Here is a 21512-nt window from a genome sequence, read left to right as displayed (position 1 = left end):
TCTGTCCACAGAATATTTTGCCAGTACTGCTGTGGAACATCCAGGTGCTCTTGTGCAAACTGTAAACGTGCAGCAATGTTTTTTTTGGACAGCAGTGGCTTCCTCTGTGGTATCCTCCCATGAAATCCATTCTTGTTTAGTGTTTTACATATCGTAGATTCAGTAACAGGGATGTTAGCATATGCCAGAGACTTTTGTAAGTCTTTAGCTGACACTCTAGGATTCTTCTTCACCTCATTGAGCAGTCTGCGCTGTGCTTTTGCAGTCATCTTTACAGGACGGCCACTCCTAGGGAGAATAGCAGCAGTGCTGAACTTTCTCCATTTATAGACAATTTGTCTTACCGTCGACTGATGAACAGCAAGGCTTTTGGAGATACTTTTATAACCCTTTCCAGCTTTATGCAAGTCAACAATTCTTAATTGTAGGTCTTCTGAGAGCTCTTTTGTGCGAGGCATCATTCACATCAGGCAATGCTTCTTATAAAAATGAAACCCAGTACTTGTGCGCAACTCCCGCTTCCGGACTGATCAGATGCCGTGGTCATATTTAACCACGGTATCTAAAGGGTAAAATGTATGCGATCAGCCTTATGGCTGATCGCATACATGTGCCGCGGGTCTCTGCAATGCAAAATAGCAGAAACCACGCGATCGGGGGCCATGTTTAAAGACCGGACCGATGACATACATGTACGTCATCAGGCATGAAGGGGATATGGAACTGCCAGAAATAGCTAGGCACTGTACCCATTGAACTGTATCTGACCTATTATCTGCAGAACTACATGGGTAGTACTGCAGATGTGGATTCCAGTTAGCCACTATCTGTAGCTCCTGTTCCCCCATTGGATGTTGGCAAAGGTCTGTTGAAATTCATATTCTGCACTGCAGAGCTCATACTAATGAGGTCATCCCGATTCGGAGCATGTGCCCAGCAGTCCAGACAATAAATTTCAGCAGAGCTTTGCTGTTGCACAGTAAGCAAATGGAGGGCAGTATGAAAATAAAAAGCAAAGATCTAGACTCATCTGTAGTTCTACTCATGAATTAAAAGGGTATTGCCATCTTAGGGCTCATTCAGATGGGTGATTTGAAACTTGTCTGTGTTAAAAAAGGACAGGTTTTTAAACAGACAGAAAAAAATGGTGTTCATATGTAATCTGTTTGTATAGTAGACCAGACAGAATGATTATTGCAGGAAAATCACACCTATGGTTCATGCAGAAAATCACATATGAGAGCTGGCCAATTAACTATAATGAGGCAGAGTTCAGTCTGGATGCTGTCTATTCTACACTTTATACAGATCAGCTCTGAATCACCATGGGTCATGAGTCTGACCACTAGGCCACCCACTAATAACTAGCAACTCTAAGCCCTTTATAACAGATTCTTGCAAGATGCATATCCAAACTACCTTTAAGCAATTTTGCCTAAAAGTCAGACTCTAACATGATTGATAATGCTCTGTGCCTCTCTGTGATCTTTTTACTACAAAATCACAGGACAACTTTATCTCACTGTGATTTTGTAGTAAAAAGATCACAGAGAGGCACAGAGCATTATCCATCATGTTTGAGCTCCGTGTCTCTGCTGTCCGGAATAGGGCTTGGCTGTCTTTCACGCAGCGGATTCCACGCACGGGATCCGCTCATGTGAAAGAGCCCTAAGGCTTCATTCACATTTCTGTCTGGTAACTCTGGTAGTCTATTCGGCAGAGAAGCATACTATCGAGTTACTGTTTCTGGCATAGATAGACACCGCCGGGCACCAGAGGATCCCCATTCCCTATAGTGACATCCGGTGGGGGAACGGTGGGGTTACTGTGTAAATGCTAGCTTTATCCTTGAAAAATAGCATTGCATTCACACATAGATTTCAAGTAAATGGGACCCATTGTTACATATCCAACTCCCTCCACTGATCTTATTTGTTCAACGTGTAAACCATGAAATGTTGCATTTTAGACAAAATATTGTCAAATATCCTAATCAACTCCTTATCTACTGTAGTTTTGGACTCATAATAAAAATGTAAATATACTGGAGGGCACTCAGTTATCTGGTGTTGCACAGAATAATCCAATATACGTTGGTATACACATATTTATTATCAAAAATATAAAGTTCAAACAAAAGGATATATAATTATAATACAATTATATAAAAGAAAACTAAAATTATAAATGAAACAGCACAAACCACAGACAAAAAAAGGACGACCATATACAATACTGATCTAAACTCCACAGCCAGTAAATGGTGGCTAGATAAGCCGTGAGGTACTGGATCAGTATGCAATCAATGCCCTTAATACTCCTAACAATATATTAAGGTGATATTGATTTTTCATATAACTAATATGTGATACAGTATCCAATCTGATCACAGTAGCTCAGTATTGTGTAAATCCCATATGCATAATTGGTTGGTCCAAGGATGAAAAATGAAATGTATATACACCGATTTCTCATATGATGAAGCAAATGGACATAAAATCAACACAACAGAATATTAATCAAGTAGCTAAGTGGCATTAATAGGCTGGCATCAAATGCAACTGACTTATGTAGAATTTAAAAGTCCACTGATGTCCATATAATGTATTGAAAAATAACAATATATTGGTGCTATATTGTATTAAGGAAAGCAAAATATAGTGGTATTGGAAATGGCAAATTAGGCTTTCTGTGACAGTGTAATAGACATTATATAGGCATAGCAGCTATTCATCTAGACGCATGAGTCACTGGTGTGATTGAAACAAACTTGCGACTTAGTATCCGATGAAGTCTCTGTAACACTTGTATGAGATCCACTGTTTGTATATGCTGATACTATGTATGAGAATAACTATCTCTTTTATACCAGCTTAGTTACATAGGAATTTGTAGCAGCTGTTCATAAGGCAAACAGTAATAGAATTCACTTGTGTAATTGTAACATACTAACAGTTACGTTACCGATCCATATGATAACAGAATATCTCTGTGTCCAAAATGGAGCGTCCCACGTGGTGTTCCACATGATCGGGAGCTATTACGCGTTTCGGAGCATCTAGCTCCTTCAGTGAAAAAGGAGCTAGATGCTCCGAAACGCGTCTGGTGAGACCCTCATATGCAGCAAATGATAGCGCATGGTACCTTAATATATTGTTAGGGGTTGTGGCAATGAGAATAGTGATGGGTGCAGTAAAGTCCTGGGGAAGCATGAAAAAGGGGTGTTGTGTGCACCAGGAGCGTGTCACCAAGGGGCCCGGCCTTGGTGGACTAAAGGCCCTAGATATAGGTGGCCACCAAGTTAGTTGGTGGACACCAAGACAGTTAGCTTAGCTGGCTCCAGCTAAACCGGGGCAGACTTTTACTTGGAACAGGCAATGTGTTGGGTGGGTGCCTGTTCCCCATGCTCCAGTCCGGGATTTTGGAATATGCCCATGTCCAGGGATGGTATTTAATCCTGTTGCTGAACTTGGGTGTGGCTCCGAGTCTGGGGAAGGTGACTGAGTTTTTGTGAAACACAGTCCTGCTGGAGGCTCTGGAAGAGTGGTCTCAGCTGGGCTGGCTGAGGGGCCACGGGGCTAGGTGCTAGCCGCATTGTTGGGGGATGCCGTGACGCTTGGGCGCAAGTGGTCACAAGGCCGGAGTCGGGAGGACTACTGGGCCACACTCCCCCTTAAAGGCACTGGACTATAGACTGTGTGTGAACGGTGCTCTGTGCAGCCAGGAGGCTGATGGACATTGTGCTGGGAAAGCCGCATGTTATGACCGTGTGTGAACTGTGCTTTAGGTGAGTCAGGTTATTTTATGTTTAGTTAGAGCCCAGCCGGGCAGGTGTTTATTTTGTATCATTTATGTTTGTTTTGCTGAGGTGCCAAATAAAGCGATGTTTGGATCTGAAACTTGGTGTCTGGTGAAGATACTTGTGTGAATGACCCCCGGGGAAGAGCTAACCCCCCACAATTGGTGGAGGATGCAAGCAAGCGTCCCTGCTGAAAGAAGGCAAAGTTGTTCCTAAGGGCAAAGTCATCACTGAAAGTAGCAGGTGCTGCTTGTGCTGTTCTGGACATTTTTTTTGCTGGGTTGCAAAGGAGTCACTGTGAGAGAGACTGACTAGAAAAAAAATTATAATAATTTTTGGGTTCTCTGGCTAAGCGGACTTGGTTGCCAAAATGTCTGTTAAAGTGACTTTCATGACGGAATATGCCATACGGTGGCAGCATATCAAACGGCAAGAAAACCTGGCCAAGGCTGGGTTGGGGCCCCAGTGAAATGGCGTGCTTTGATGTAGAGCGTGAGGCGTTGAGGGCTCAATTGCAGTGGGCCCGCGAGACCAATTCTCCAACGCTGTATGGACTCTCTGTAAACGTCCGAGGTGTCGGTGGTGTACCTGGATTTCCAAAGGAAAAGCGGATCTATGCCGTTGCCCAGGGCAACCGTCGGGAAGACAAAGAGGGGGAGAGCGGTGCGGCTCTCAGGAGTGCCTATGTTTCCTGTGATTGTGGGGTTAGCTCTTCCCCAGGGGTCATTCACACAAGTATCTTCGCCAGACACCAAGTTTCAGGTCCAAACATTGCTTTATTTGGCACCTCAGCAAAACAAACAAATGATACAAAATATACACCTGCTCGGCTGGGCTCTAACTAAACATAACACCACATTATTATTATTATTGCATACGTTTTTCACTTTCTTATGGTGGGCATCTTATTACCTGAATGATCATTCAATCGCGACTTGCGATCATGTGATCTCTCTCTTTGCGCTCCATCTTTTGGCCTAAGTGCAGCCGCTGATCATGTGATCGCAACTTGCAATCATGTGTGCCATCCCCTTGACCTCACCGACCTCGTGACAGGCCATCACGTGGCCGCCGATTATCTGCCGGGATTATTACGTCACCAAAGGTCCTTGACTACTTACTTGGTGAGCCCAGTCGTACTTGTGCGATTCGCCTCCGCAAGGACCGCCTGTGACTCCACCCCTCAGAAGGACGGCGATAGGGCAGATGGTCTCACTGACACCATCTGTCCCTATTTCACACTAATTGGTGTACTCTGATTGGAGGAGCACTCATTTAAATATAGCCCCTCTAGTAGGAAGACCGTACCCCCAGCGGAAGGTTTCCACTGAAACGCGCTTTGGGGTGTGCGGTCTCCCTGTGGAGTTATTACTTTAAATTACGGTATGTGACTTTTTTACACTTACATTGTATATACCATTCTCGTCGAGCCTTTGAATAAGCTTTTACCATGCCTTATTGCCACTGGTCTGTGGCTTGCACATGCACTTTATCATAGTATCTGTTGCACTTTACCAAATAAATGTCTACTCAAATCGATGATTTATGTACTTGCAGAGCTGCTATTTCTTACTGCCCATTTGCAGTTCGCACTTGCACTTTACAATATATGGCACCTTCTGCTTTCATCGATTGAGACATCTATATATGTATACACATATTTTATGCAGTAGATTCTTGTCTTTAGGCTCCTCTGTTAGGTCATTTGTTTTATTAAACTCTCTCAGGATTGTACCGCACTTTTTTCAATTACTGATTTGTTTGTCATCTCTCATTGTACGTTTTAATAATGTATTTCAATAAACAATATTTTTATAGCTTATCAATTCTCAGTATCCGTTTGTAGGTTTTTCTGGTTATCCCTGAGTTAGCTTTTTTGCTGAGGGGCTCTTTGCCACACCATTGCTTGACGCATTTCTTTTTTGTAACCTACTTTGTATCTAAGCATAACATAACCTGACTTACCTAAAGCACCGTTCACACACGGTCATAACATGCGGCTTTCCCAGCCCAATGTCCATCAGCCTCCTGGCTGTACAGAGCACCATTCACACACAGTGCCTTTATGGGGGAGTGTGGCCCAGTAGTCCTCTTGACTCCGGCCTTGTGACCACTTGCGCCCAAGCGTCACGGTGTCCCCGAACAATGCAGCTAGCACCTAGCCCCGTGGCCCCTCAGCCAGCCCAGCTGAGACCACTCTTCCAGAGCCTGCAGCAGGACTGTGTTTCACAAAAACTCAGTCTCCTTCCTCAGACTGGGAGCCACACAAGTCCAGAAACAGGATTAAATACCATCCCTGGACATGGGCATATTCCAAAATCCAGGACTGGAGCATGGGGAACAGGCACCCACCCAACACATTGCCTATTCCCAGTAAAAGCCCGCCCCGGATTAGCTGGAGCCAGCTAAGCAAACTGTCTTGGTGTCCACCAACTAACTTGGTGGCCACCTATATCTAGGGCCTTTAGTCCACCAAGGCCGGTCCCCTTGGTGCACGCTTCTGGTGCACACAACACCCCTTTTTCATGCTTTCCCGGGACTTTACTGCACCCATCACTATTCACATTGCCACAGGGTATAAAGGGTGTTGATTGAAAACTGATCCAGTACCTCTGGGCTTATCTAGCCATCATTTACTGGCTGTAGAGTTTGGATCAGTATTGTATATCGTCAACCTTTTTTTTTTGTCTGTGGTTTGTGATGTTTCATTTATCATTTTAGTTTTTTTTTAATATATTTTGATTATAATTCTATATCTTTTTTTTTTTTACTTTATATGTTAGATAATAAATATTTGTATAACAATGCATATTAGAGTATTCTGTGCAACACCAGATAACTGTGTGCCCTCCAGTATATTTATATTTTTATTATTTGCTCATATCGACAGTAGGTGTGTCGAGGAGAGTGCACCTATACCACAGCTCAAAGTAGGTAGAGCCACTGTAATTCAGTTAGTTTTGAACTCAATGTACCCCACTATAGTAAAAACCAAGCTCCGCATACTTGTACATGCAGGTTTAAACCAGTGTAACTTTGTGCTACAGCGGTGTGGAGTTCGAGTAAGCCAAATCATCCAATGCGGCTGTTAAGGAAAATGGCTAATATTTCAGAACAATAAGCACAGATACAAGCCTTCATCTCTGCTATAATCAAACAGTCCTTAGTCGGGAATGAGGATGCCTAGAACAACTCATTTTCTTAATGCAGTTTTCCTGACATTAAAGGGAACCTGTCATGTGGATATTTGATTATAATCTAACTAATTATATACAATCATTAACCACTAAAAAGTGCCTTAGATGTATTCACTTACTGGTGTGACAGATGGTTACCTCATAATATACACACAAATATGCCACATGCCGCATGCTAATTTGAGCTGATTTGAGTCCAGCGTGATGTCATTGAGTCCAGCGTATATTTAATTCAGAGCTATAGCCACTCCCCTGCCCACCTGCTGCTGATTCATATGGAAACAAACTGTCATTCAGCAGCAGGTGGGCGGGGAGAGTCAGGAGCTCATAAATATTCATGACTCATCATTATCAGCTGGAGCTTTTCAATACAAGATGTTGGCAGATTGACTGGGTCAATTAAAGAAAGTGACCCAGCATTTTGCTAAGAGAATCAGTCACTTATTTATGTTGCCCTTAGTTAGGACACCATAAAACTGGTGACAGGTTCCCTTTAAACTGATCGATGATAGTCAAGAAGTTTGGACTCCTAACAGCATCTCCTGCTTTTGCATCCATATTATCCTTAATGTCCATATTTGTTTTATGCCAATGTGTAATAATTATATACTATTCAGCCAATAGATCTTTACCAGACAAATAACTGAAGGAGTTGTCCCATTAGAGATTATTTCCTATCCATGGGTGGAGGGTAATTGTCTGTATGACCCCAGCCTATCACAAAAAAAGGGACTAAGTTCCACCTTTACAAAGGAGCAGCAGACCCGAATGCACCATTAAGCTCAATGGGACTGCCAGAGATAACCTAGCACAAGTGCTCAACTATCTCTAGCAGCTCCATACAGTTGAGTGGATGCGTATGTGTGTCCATCTGTCCATTCAAACATGGAACACGTGCCCCCCATTTTCACCCAGTCAACCCCCCTAATATGAGCATTGGAGCATGAAATCCATTGCACTGCGCTGAATCGCAGGCTTTTTCTGGAGATCTGGTGACTTACCGGGCTCTCCATGGGAAAAGCTAGGCGGAGGCTTCCTATAAAACGGCTAGGGCAGAGCTAAAGCCCGGCCATCAGTGCTGGTGATGTCCACGGCAACACTGCTAGGCAGAAGACTCAGCCTAGCAGTGTAAAAATATAATCAAACAGCCCTTGCCTTGTGTGATGCACGGAGATCATCAAAGCATTTCATGAGGGGCTGCCTGGGTGAAAATGGGGATATGTCCAGGTTGAGCTCGGAACCCAGACAACCCCTTTAACCTTTGGATAAGGGATAAGTTGTTGTAAAGGGAATAAGTAATTAAGACCTATGAAACTGTGGTTTTAACAAATATCTCGCTTTTTAAAACAGTCTGAACAGATTGTTTCTTCCTGAAAACTATTTGTATGTTTTACGGTTACCTTACATAAACCATGTATACAGCAAACGTTGTCAATTCACTCATAAGCTAATAGTTCAGAAAGCCCAGGCAGAATATAAATGGTATTTTCCTATATGACATGTTAAACTACACACTATCACAACCCCCTCTATCCTATGCAGCATAAATTCCCTTATAGATTCCCTTTATTCTTTTTTCTGTGGGTTATTTTGATCATTTTAGCAGTTATTTCTAATGTGCACATTTTAGATTTTAGACTTGATCAATAGCTGTGTTTGTAGCACCAACCTAGACATGTTGTTATCAGATTTTCTTCAACTGAGAAGTAGCTGAAATAATCCTCTGTAAGCTTACCTTAGCAGCGGCTGCTCAAATCTCTCCCCTGCCCTAGTCTCCAGGCTAATAGCTCTTACCTACTCTGATATAGTGTAATAAGCTCATCAGCTGAGCGAACAACCAAAAGAATGGTGGGTTTTTAACCTTGGTATGTAAATATGTTGTGTTTCCATTCGCTGTCAGCAAGCAAAAAACATTAATGGAAACTATTTTTTTCCTAACTTTTCATTAAGTGATGAAAGCAGTTTTATATCATTAAAGCTTACTTTATATATGATCCATGTTCTTCAACTTTCTCACCATTTTCAAGACATGTACTTGCTGTCAATGAATGGAAATAACCTTGCTTACATCCAGAGACTAAGCTCCAGCAGCCCTATGTGTCCTCAAAAAAAAGATACACTCAACTTCCAGGTCCCCCACCATTCCTATTCTGCAGTTTCTCAGGTCTCTCGCCAATCTCTACCTCCTGGTCCATCAGAAAATGTGATTACTCAGCCAATCACTGGGGACAGCAGTGACCCACATCAGTCAGTGCTTGGCTAAGCTGTCACATTTCTGTGTCTAGAGCAGGGATGATCAACCTGTGGACCTCCAGCTGTAGTAAAACTGCAACCCCGACCATGCCCTGCTGCAGGCTGATAGCTGTAGACTGTCTGGGAATGCTGGGAGTTGTAGTTTTGCAACAGCTGGAGGGCTGCAGGTTGAGCATGCCTGGTCTAGAGGGACCAGGAAGTGGAGACCAGCAGAGGACCCTAGGAACTGTTGCAAGCAGACTGGAAGATCTCTTTGGAACCTGGAAACCCGTTTACAGTTAAAGGACAAAAACGACCCCTGACACCGGATAGCAGGCTTCATTACAGATTAGTAGACCACGGAGTGTACAACCAATCGTAAACTATCAGAGCAGGTGTTGCTCTGTCAACCAGGATGTCTATATAACTCCCAGACTTGAAGGGTCAGACCATCCCTGATGAAGGAGCCCGACGGCTCAGAAACGCGTCGGATGAACTTTGATCTCTGGGAGCACCAGTAGTACTTTGCGGTGACGTCACACGCACAGAAGATCCTGGACGCCGAATCTGTAGTCTGCTCTCTCGCACCACACAGCTACTGGCCGGAGCAGTGTGAATGCTGGTAGGTGAGCAGTGAAGACTTACTTTTCCTTACACTTCCCTACACACAGGAACGGGAACCGTGTAAGCACTTAGTTTGTTTTGCCGGCTTACACCTAAAGAAAAGGTAACTACCACCGCGGTGATTATTTCATCGCATCGTTAATTGATACTCATTTTCTATTATAGCGGAACATTTATCTAGCCACTGTACTCGATTTGTTATATTTCTAACTACCAGCGCCAGTGTAAGTTTATACCGTAAGGTAATTAACATTTAATCAATTTTGTATCCTGGGCGGCAGCAGCAAAGCCCATCATATACACTGTGCAGCGGACCTCCAATTGGAGGTGGGTGGATTTTTTGTATGGGAGCGCAGGAGTGTTTTCTTTGTAATATCAGACTGGAAGATCATTGGTAAGGTAGAATATGCTCTGATTGTCAACCCAACCAATAAATCAAACTGGTTCTTGGAGTGCCCCAACTAGTTGGACAAGTTTTAGTCCATAATCTATTGCCAGCTCCTGCTATGTTTCTGCGTCAAGTTTCTTATTATTTCCTTAATATAAACATTCTCCTTGCCTACACATATCTACAGTGCTGCTTCCTCCTCACAATACTCGTCAATCAGGTTTGCAGGCTACAAATTAGATACAATCCAGACATGGCATAATGTGCATCCAATTTGATGGAGGCTGTCAACAATAACGTCACTCTAATACAATTTTAAGGTTTCTATGTTTCATTCATCCCTTAACCCTAGTATCATTTTAAAATCCTGCCAGCTATTCTCCTTCTCGGTCCTGGACCACTAGCTACCTAAACCGTGTAAACAAAAAAAAGAAATGATGTAAATGTCTAGTGATGGTTAGAGATGAGCGAAGTTATGAAAAATTTGATTTGGCTGTTTTGCCAAATTTCACAAAGAAGGTTGAATTGTAACTAATTACTTCATCACGGAGCGCGATCCTTTGTATGTAGCAGGCGCAATGACGGGGAATGGCAATTGCACCGCCTCCCGACCCTGAACCCCTTAGATGCCATGTTCATCTCTAATGTGGCATCTGAGATTAAAATGAAAGCCTTTCGGGGCTAATCCGGTTAAAAAAATTATAATATACTAACCTAATCCAAATGATCGCGGAGTAGCCGTCTTGATTGAAGACACAACGCAAAATCTTCCACGGTAACGTGATGACGTCATCACGCTGGAGGGGATCAATGATGACGTCACCTCACCCGACCAGCCTGGTGACGCACACGTCACCCCGCTCGAGATTTTGTGTGGTTTCTACAACTAAGATGGCCGCAACGGTCTTTTCACATGCAAATGGATGAGGTAAGTATGTTTTGGGTTTTTTAACTGCCAGATTTGTTACCACGAAGCATGAGGAAATTCGGCTCCATGGCAAATGGAATTTTTCCAGAAATTTGGATTCAAGTCCACTTGGGATACATCAATTCGCTCAACACCAGTCATGGTTAATTCATTGTAATGTTTAGAAACAACCACAGCTTTATTTGCCTAAACAATCAATGTAATGTAAAATATATAAAGAACAAAGTGTAAGTAAATATGTACTAATAAAAATAACATGACAAAGGCATTAAATAAAACAAGAAGTGGGAAATGTCCTCAATGGCCTGCAACTTGTAAAGTTGGCTCAAGGTCACTGACTAAATAAACTGTTGATTCAGAATCCAGTAGGACATTTTTAGATCACAAAAGCAGACTGCGATGTATCAGCTGGACGGGGAGGGAGGAGGGGCCGGTGTCATGCAAATGTGGCGGGGCCGGTGCGGTCACTGTACTCCGGCCCCACCGCTCACTCACTGCTTTAGTGCCTAAACATTTTATAATAATAGCTTTCATTGAAGTTCCGATCCCCAGCCCCATCTGTACTACTTACTAAATGTCCAGTAGCAGGCAGAGCAGGGCGGGCGGCCAGCCGTAACTCCCTGACATCACGTGCATACGCCGCCTACTTCATTCATAAAGTAGGCGGCGCAGGCACGTGACATAAGTGAGTTCCGGCCGCCTGCCCTGCTCTGCTCTGCCTGCTACAGGACATTTAGTAAGCAGTACAGATGGGGCTGGGGATCAGAACTTCAATGAAAGCTATTATTATAAAATGTTTAGGCAATAAAGCAGTGAGTGAGCGGTGGGGCCGGAGTACAATGATCGCACCGGCCCCGCCGCATTTGCATGATACCGGCCCCTCCCACAGGTTTACCGTAGCTCCGGTATATTAGGGCATCTGTGGATGCCACTATTATGGGGTGGGGGATATGTGGATGGCACTGTTATGGGGGGGGGGGGGATCTGTGGATGGCACTGTTATGGGGAGGGGTGATCTGTGGATGGCACTGTTATGGGGGGGGGGGGGGTGATCTGTGGATGCCACTATTATGGGGTGGGGGATATGTGGATGGCACTGTTATGGGGTGGGGGATCTGTGGGTGAGACATATATAGCAGTGCCATTCACAGATCCACCCCCCATAACAGTGCCATCCACAGATCCCCCTCCATAACAGTGCCATCCACAGATCACCCCCCCATAACAGTGCCATCCACAGATCACCCCCCCCCATAACAGTGCCATCCACAAATCACCCCCCATAACAGTGCCATCCACAGATCCCCCATAGTAGTGTCATGCACAGACCACCATTAGTTCAAAACCCACCAAAAGCACACATTTTGGTTAAAAATATATTTTTTATTATTTTCCTCCTCAAAAACCTAGGTGCGTCTTATGGGCGAAAAATACGGTACATATAGTACTGTAGACCGTGTCACTTGGTATAGTTTAAATTCAAATTTTCTCCATTGGAAAAGTATCAATTAAAAAAATGCTGCTGAAAAAAGAGTTCTACTATTCTGCACCTTCTCTGCTAAAATTCCTTGCTCAGTCCTAACAGAAGAAAGTTGCAGGTTGAACACAGAACTGGCGGGAGCAGGCACAGATCAATAACACCCTAGATTGATGGCATGCTGACACTTGACATCCTAGAACAATAACATACTGAAAGTCCAGGTCCCACTTCAAAAAAAGAACACCTGGTTTACATTATGTAGTCCTTCAATGTACTACAGGGAAGATTTTGGAGACAAGATATTAACACATACTTTTGTATAGTTATTTTGGCTACAAGATCACACGTAGGGAGGTTTATATTACACTTCTGATGATTACAGTTCTCAGGGTAGAGAGACGGTGTGTGTGCTTCAAGTCAGGGCTCGTTCACACGACCATTGGTGTCCCGTTCCCATATTGCGGACCGCATTTGCGGATATTACATGGGCACCGTTCCATTGTCATTACGTATCACGGATGCGGACCCATTCATCTCAATGGGTCCGCAAATCCGGAGATGTGGAGCGGTGCGGAAGCACTACGGAGCGCTTTCTGGGGTTCCGTTCCGTGCCTCCGCACCGCAAAAACATAGAACATTCTCTTTTTGCGGAACAGAGGGATCGCGGACCCATTCAAGTGAATGGGTCTGCGATTCCCATGCTCCTGCTCCACGGAAGGTGCCCGTGCATTGCGGACCGCATTTTGCGGTCCACAGCACGGGCACGGGCTTCCCACGTTCGTATGAACGAGCCCTCAGACATATAGATATTACTAACGGAACCCTACTAAATAGTGGTGCAAATGTTCTCTATCAGGCAAGACTAATGACTGGTTCAGCTGACATACTAAAGGTGGCAACTGTCATAACTATGCAATATATCAAGGCAGTCATAAACTAAAATAAAATAACTACTACACAAAGTGCTCAAAATGCACACAATGACATTTCTATAAATGGAAAGATACACGAATATAGAGGAGAATACAGTGGAGACCATCATGCTTCTGTATCTCATACCTACGCCTTCCAGTATAACCAGTATACACTGCTTCCTTTTTATGCACAGTGAGCTGCACATTTAACCCTTTGTAACAACTTAGAACCATTTGAAATTGATGAAACTCTTCATGTTCTCTTCTCTTGGAGGCTTTCCAGTTTGACAGACTCTTTAGGTGTGCATCTGAGTTTTTTACTGCATGATATTTTGTACTTGCTGTGATATTTCACTATGATACCTGTTAACATCTAGGGATAAATGTAAGCTTCTAAGCATTTCTGTTTACACCTCATAAAAAATGAACAGATGAAGATAATTTGAAAGGGGTTGTGAACTTTGGACAATATCGACTGTGTAGCAAGGTCACTTGATGATAAGCTTTTTGACCAGCAGTTAGCTGTAAATTGTGGAGGGAGCGTGGTATCAAATGTTAAATTCTCCCACAGTGTGGGAAAATTCAATGATGCAATATTCGCCTTGAAATCAATGAACCAAACATGAAACGCAACGCACAGCCATGCTGGGTCCTCCACGGGGAGAGAGTATGTTTGCAGCTGCTGTCTGCTAGGCTTAGAAAAAAATTGCTCCTTGAAATGACTGTTCCACTGGACAGTATTATGTCCAGTAGTTCGGCACTGCAGGTAAGTTTCATGGTGCTCGCGTCCTAGGATTGGCATCCCATAACGGTTTGATAAAGATACCTGCGAGTGTCGAAACGCGTCACAGGGATGTGTGACAATAAACAGAATTATTGAACATAACTGGAAGTGAGCCCTTCACTGCTGTTCCACTGGACAGGAGATGTGTCTGATCTGGGGTTCAACCGCTGGAACCCCAAGAAATGATGAGAATGTGGGCTCCTGTGCTCCGTTTGAATAGAGCGACAGTCATGCATGGATATTGCTGCTCCGTTCAATTCTATGGGACTGACGGAGAAAGCAGAGTTGAATCCAGCAATGTGCATGCATTTAATGCGATTAACAGGAGAAATCTTGACCAGGATATTTCAACAGACAACCTCATTAGCAATTTCTAAGGGGTTGTACGAAGATTTAAACATATGCCCTAGCAACAAGAAAGGTGATAAGGGTCTGATTGCTGCTACCTCCACCGATCTCAAGAATTGTTGTCCTGTGTTCCCCAGTATGAATGCAGAGGCAGTCAAGTTTGAGTGCTGCCATATCATTTACCTCTGTGGGACTGCTGGAGATAGGCAAGATCTCCAGCAGTCCCATAGAGATGAGTGACAGCATGTATGCTCAACCTCTGCTTCATTCATGCCAAGGCACACAGGATTCCCTAGGCATAGACGTGCACTTTTACTTATGCCAGTTTTCTGCTGTAAGTTATAGTAATTTTGGTAGTCCACGGAAAGCCCCTCGTGCTAAGCCCTGCCCCTTTAATCGCCACTATGGAAAAAATTATTTAGTAATTATATAGCTCAATATGGCAATTATAGTGCAAATATGGGTGATTGAGTCAGCACAACCCTGTATGTAGGTGCACATCACTATGGCGAAATACATATACAAACGCAAAATACAAATGTGATAGCACTCTGCAACCAGCATTCTGCCCTGCCTCTATGCTGGATGAGGCATTGGTGTACATTTTGGCCAAAGCGTATTTTGCGTTTATAGTGCAAATATGCTGTTTGCTATAATTTGCGACTTTTTATGTCACAATAGTGGTGTAATACCTTTTGATAAATTCCCCTCAGTGTCTCCTTCCTAGTGACTCGAAGCCAAAAATCTGCATTTATGGGGGAATTTATCATTGGATGTGTGTTTGAGGCTAGTTCTTAGATTGGAGTTACTATGTGCACCTGTGCCACATTTATGAAAACTGCACACAGTAACTTATTTCAGGCATGTGCAATGTGGTTACACCTATTTTAGAAAAAGTACATCTGGGCAATGCCTGGTGTGGAGTTGAGAATTTTTAAAAAGTCGCACTTTATAAATTTGTCACAATTGTGATCTACTCTGAAATGCTGACAAAACTGTAGGTTGCACTGGAAAAGTCCTGGCAAAGTGCTCAGAAAGTTGCATGTTTGTATTTTTTTTTTTTTTGCAAGTGACTCCGAAAAGTTGCAAAACCCCTACTTGTGACTTTTTAAAGCCTGCATTCTGGTCTGCAGAGCTTGATAAATTGCACCTAATATGTTTAGAAGATGTGAGGGTAAGATGTGCACTAGCAGAGGTGAGGCTGTCTTTTTATACAACAGTACTGTATAACATTGTGCTTTGACTGTTTTTACACAGGACTGTAGGTAAACCTCCTGCAGAAAGTTTTGGTAATGAGAATCAAACCATTTATAATAAAGAGTTAAATAAATGCAGATTAACTGCATCCCCCGATATTCCAGGAGAACTTAATTTTATAGGTTACTTATAAAGTGTCCATTTCACATGTTCACCAGCCAAGGTCTCAGATCTACAATCCCTCTGACTATTCAATAATGATACTGTTGTTGTGAAGTAAGAACTAGAACAAGGATTATATAGAACATCTATCCTGCTTGTGGAGATAAAGAAAATACAGTAAATTGAGAGACCTCACTGGGGACAATTTAAGAGTGTTCAATGCATAGAAAGTTAATGGATTCACTTGACTGTGTACACAAATATCCCCAGCCCTATAGAGAACCAACAGGTGTAATGAGACTGCTGGTAAAGAGTGTGCAGGAGGTAAGTGTCTCATAGAATTGTGTTCTAATGTTGCTAAATGATAAGATAGATACTGGATGTAGAAGTTGGATTACTGTATATGAATTGGACATATGCTATCTCATTAGCCTTGTGTTGCATGACCCTGTATTCAGCCTTGGTAGAAATATTCAGGACAGAAGACAAACATACAACTGTTTCATGGAATTACCTTGGCATAGCAGAAAGAAATGAGGAGCAGAGGGAGCAGGTACCCAAACACAAAGGTGCAGACAACATAAATCCTCTTGTGCTTCAGATTTGGCCAGACCTCCCAACAGAAGGTCTGGTTGTTCCTGTAGATCAGGCGTTGGTTATAGGCAACAGGACAAGCCATGGCAATGGACAGAATCCAGATGAGGATGACTCCAAGCAGGGCATGCCTTGAAACACGAATGGAAGAAGACCTCCTGGAGTGCACTATAGCTACATAGCGATCAACTGACATGGCAGAGAGGGTGAAGATGCTCACCAGCATGGATACAGTGAAGAAGTAATGGATGAACTTGCAGATGAAAGCTCCAAGCACCCAGGTTGGCAGGACATAGACAGTGGACTGGAAAGGGATGCAGAACAGGAGGTAAGCAAGGTCAGCAATGCTCAAGTTCAGTATGAAGATGTTGGTGGTGCTGCGAGGCTTTCCAGGCTTGTTTCTTGTCAACACTGTGATGACCAATGAGTTGCCCAAGACCCCCAGTGCAAATATAATGCCAAACACCACCAAAGTAATAAGATTGTCTATGCCAATGCCCAGAAGTGGCTTTACAGATGGCTGCTCATCAGATCCGTTTGATTCTAGGATGAACCCCTCACTTTGGTTCCCCAGCTCTGTAATCTGATCCATGTCTTTAGCTAATGAGATAGACAAGCACTGATCAGGAGCACTTTCAGGTACTTCTCTCTGTGTGAAGACTTTCCCCCACACAACTCTCACTATATAAGAGAGCAAGTGATGAAGACCTGCAGCTGAGGACAATCAAAGAAATAAAGTGAAATCAATTCAGCCAGTGTTAGCAAGCAGGACAGCGAGCAGGGTGCAGGCAGCAGTTCTCTCTGTGCTTCCTCTTGTGTGACTGCTCCTGTCTGCCTGGAGTCCTCACCTCCTCCCTCATGTTCTAGCAGCTGACGATGCTGAAGCTGCTTTCTAATTCGTCCACATTCTTATCAGGGCTGAAGTTGATTCTAATGAGCCAGTTTTGTTTTATTTATTATATGAATATATTGTTCATTTTGATAACTTTGTAATTATGGGAGAATTTATATATAACATAAACAATCATTGCATTAAATGCACAGGGGAGAATGAAGATGAAAATAAGATCAGAGAACAGAGGCACAGCAATGTATATCAATGTGGACAAGGGACCTCTTCTAGCAGTTGAATCCAGGCTGGACCATTCAAAGCTGGCATCAAAGTAGGCAGAGATGTTGACTTTTTTTTATGTTTCACATAAGCAACAGGTGTTTTCTAAGGGTTACATGACTGTGGACTACTGATCTTGCACTGCTAACAAGCAGACAGGCAAGCACCGGTGTCAAAATCATTTGTGTTTAGGCTGGCCCAAACTGGTTCTGGGCTTGAATACAGGCATTAAAACGGGACACATTTTACCATTTTAAAGGGAACCTGTCACCGGGACTTTGTGTATAGAGCTGAGGACATGGGCTGCTAGATGGCCGCTAGCACATCCGCAATACCCAGTCCCCATAGCTCTGTGTGCTTTCATTGTGTAAAAACAAACGATTTGATACATATGCAAATTAACCTGAGACGAGTCCTGTCCCTGAGATTAGTCCAGCGTGAAGGAGCCCAGCACATCCTCAGAATCTCCTCCTTGCTCCCCGACGTCAGAAAGCCAGAGCGCCGTAATCTTGCGATGCGCGAGCTAGCGCATGCACAGTTCCTTCGCTGAGGCTGATGCCAGCACAGGGAAGGAACACTATGACGACACTGCACATGCGCTAGCTCGCGCATTGCCAGATTACGGCGCTCTGGCTTTCTGACGTCGGGGAGCAAGGAGGAGATTCTGAGGATGCGGGGCGGGGCGGGGTGGTGCTGGGCTCCTTCACTCTGGACTCATCTCAGGGACAGGACTCATCTCAGGTTAATTTGCATATTAATCAAATCGTTTTTTTTTACACAATAAAAGCACATAGAGCTAGGGGGACTGGGTATTGCAGATGTACTAGTGGCTATCTAGCAACCCATGTCCTCAGCTCTATACATCAAATCCCGGTGACAGGTTCCCTTTAAGTAATATGTTTTAAAAGGTTAAAATGACTACGAGTCACTGATCTCATACTAGTAAAAATTGATAGGGATGGTTAATATCGAAATCATTCCTGTCCATGTTGTCCCAGAGTGGTTCTGGGCATGAATGTTGGCATTAAAATAGGTAGATGGACACAGTTTTTTGATTTCAATAAGGAACATATGTTTTTTTTTTCACAGGGTTCAGAGAATTCAGACCATTGATTCTGATGCTGCCAACACACAGACATCAAAATCCTTCAAATCCAGATTAGCCAGAAATGTGTTTGGGATTTTTATTGACATTTACATAGGTGGTCCAACTTCCACTATACACAGATTTAAATAGATAACAGATGCTTTCAAAGGGTTAAAAAAACGTTGTCATTTAGCTCACACTGATACTACACTGAATAGGATGCCTCACGTTGAATATATGCATGCCCAAGCTGATCCAAAATTGTTTTGAGATTAAAGACTGGCATCAAAGTGGGCAAATGGGCCATCATGCATTTGAATGATTCTGATGAGAGGCATATCTATCTGTATGCTGGTAGTGTAACTTTAATGACTCAAAGACTTTAACCCCTGAAGATAGCAGCCTATTTTGGTGCTTAAAGGGGTAGTGCTGAATATTGATAGCTTGTCCTCAGGATAGGCCATCAACATTAGATTGGCAGGAGGTCTGACACCCAGCACCCCTGCTGATCATCTGTTCAAGAGTAGCTTCAGCACTGGAAGCAGGCATCAGAACTACACAGCAACATCCGTTGTGCAGAGGATGGAGCTGGTTAGTGCAGAGCCGCTCTCACATCAGTTACCAGTATCATTGACTACACAATGGATAGAAAATAGTTCTGACGCCTTCTTCCTATACCAGAACTACCCCAAAAGTCTGATGCATCAGGCATTGGTGGTGGAAACTCCTGGCTGATCCACACGTGATTCATCTTGACAAAGGTCAGTTTCTCCACATTTTGGGTGAACAGACGAGTTCTTCTTGGGGTAACTATGGCCCTCGCCGCATAAAACACCCGCTCTGATGCCACACTACTGGCCTGGGCAGGACAGCATTTCCAGGACAAACTCTGCCAGTTGCAGAGGACAGGACAAATCCAGTTTGGCTGCCCAGTAGTCCAGTAGATCTTCAATGTGAAGTGGCAGGGTGCTGTTCAAGTATGTCACCACCTGCTGGTTCAGGTCCTGCTCCAGGTCTAGCTGCTGCTGCTGGTGAGTAGTTTCTTCACTAGGCTGGTGAAGAAAGCTACTGATCAGCAACTGCAGACTCAGGGTGCTGCTGATGGAGCTGGAACTGCTCCTACCCCCCACCCCACCCCAGCAGCCATGGCAGAAGAAAGTGTGCAGAGGATGGACGATGGCGCAGATAGGCAGCGGCCAACTGACTACATAGAATGTCTCTATAGTAGCTCAGTTTGTCCGCCCTTTCAGCGGGTGTAAAAAATGCCCCCATTTTGGACCGATAGCGAGGGTCAAACAAGGTGGAGAGCCAGAAGTCATCCCTCTGCCGAATGGTGACAATTCAGCTGTCACTACGCAAGCAAGTGAGCATGCATCGGGCAATTTGTGCAAGTGACTCGGAGGGACTCTGCCTCCATCTCCACTGCATACTGCCACGGTGTGTCTGGGTCCTCTGCCTCGCCTTCCTCATCACCCTGTAGCTCTACTGGCTGCTCCTGCTCCTCCTCTCCTGTCACCTGAGTAGATAAACCACCCATTTCACTACACATTGCTTGTGCTCCAATGTCCTCCTCCTCCTCCAGTTCAGCCCCCACAGGGCTAATGTGGCCGTGAGATCAAGGCGCTACGTCTCCAGTCCCCTAACCAGCCAGATTTACCAGCATCTGTTCCAGGACATGAAGCAGTGGAATGACGTTCTTTATCCCGTAGTGCTGGCGAAGGACAAATAACATGGCATAATCAAAGGGCCTGAGCAAACGGCAGGTGTCACACATGAGCTGTCACTGGTTGACATAGAAGTTACACAGGGGAGTACTCCTGTCCGCTTGGCACTAGTGGACTCAAGTGGGGGGCAATGGGGCAATCCCCCCCCCCGAGCTGCTCAGAAGTGGGGGGCGGCGGCGGCAGGGCACAGGGAGATGAGCACTTCCATTGTGGAAGCGCTCATCTCCATAATCCTCTGTATTGCCGTCCTCAAGACAGCGATACAGATGCCTGTGCTGTGGGGCAGGGGAGGGAGAGGCGTGTCTCTTCCCCTTCCTCTTATAGGCTGCAGGCACTAGGCCGGCAGCCTATCAGTGGCCGGCACAGGCGGTGCGATAATGTCATCGCGCCGCCTGAGCCGTACAGCACGGGACACAGGCCGGAAGAGGCCTGCATCGCATCGCTGACATGGAGGTAAGTATAAGTGTTTTGTTTTATTTTGGGATATGTGTACAATAGTTTTACTGGCACATTGGGGGGGCCTCTTGTTACTGGCACATTGGGGGATGCTCTTGTTACTGGCACATTGGGGGGGCTCATGTTACTGGCACATTGGGGGGGGGGGGTCTTGTTACTGGCACATTGGGGGGGCTCTTGTTACTGGCACATTGGGGGGGGCTCTTGTTACTGACACATGGGGGGGCTCTTGTTACTGGAACATTGGGGGGCTCTTGTTACTGACACATGGGGGGGATCTTGTTACTGGCACATTGGGGGGTCTCTTGTTACTGGCACATGATGGGGGGGCTCTTGTTACTGGCACATGATGGGGGAGGGCTCTTATTACTGGCACATGATGGTAGGGTGCTTATTGCTGGCACATGATGGGGGGTGTTTATTACTGGCACATGATTGGGGGCTCTTATTACTGGCACATGAAGGGGGGCCTCTTTTTACTGGCACA

The 21512-nt window shown here is 44.4% G+C and overlaps 1 protein-coding gene across 1 annotated transcript in view; it reads right to left on the bottom strand.

Annotated features, from left to right (window-relative positions):
* The window catches only part of GALR1 (galanin receptor 1), a 411502-nt gene extending 394067 nt beyond the window's left edge, over positions 1–17435 (bottom strand). The window contains exon 1 of the mRNA XM_040433266.1: positions 16568–17435. Coding sequence (XP_040289200.1) covers positions 16568–17239 — 672 coding nt within the window. The 5' untranslated portion in view covers positions 17240–17435. The remainder of the gene's footprint in view (positions 1–16567) is intronic.
* Positions 17436–21512: the final 4077 nt, after the last annotated feature.

This window comes from Bufo bufo, chromosome 5, assembly GCF_905171765.1.
Source record: "Bufo bufo chromosome 5, aBufBuf1.1, whole genome shotgun sequence".
In the NCBI taxonomy this organism is placed as follows: Eukaryota; Metazoa; Chordata; class Amphibia; order Anura; family Bufonidae; genus Bufo; species Bufo bufo.
Note: the sequence above shows the minus strand (reverse complement) of the source record. Positions and strands in the feature narration are given on the sequence as shown.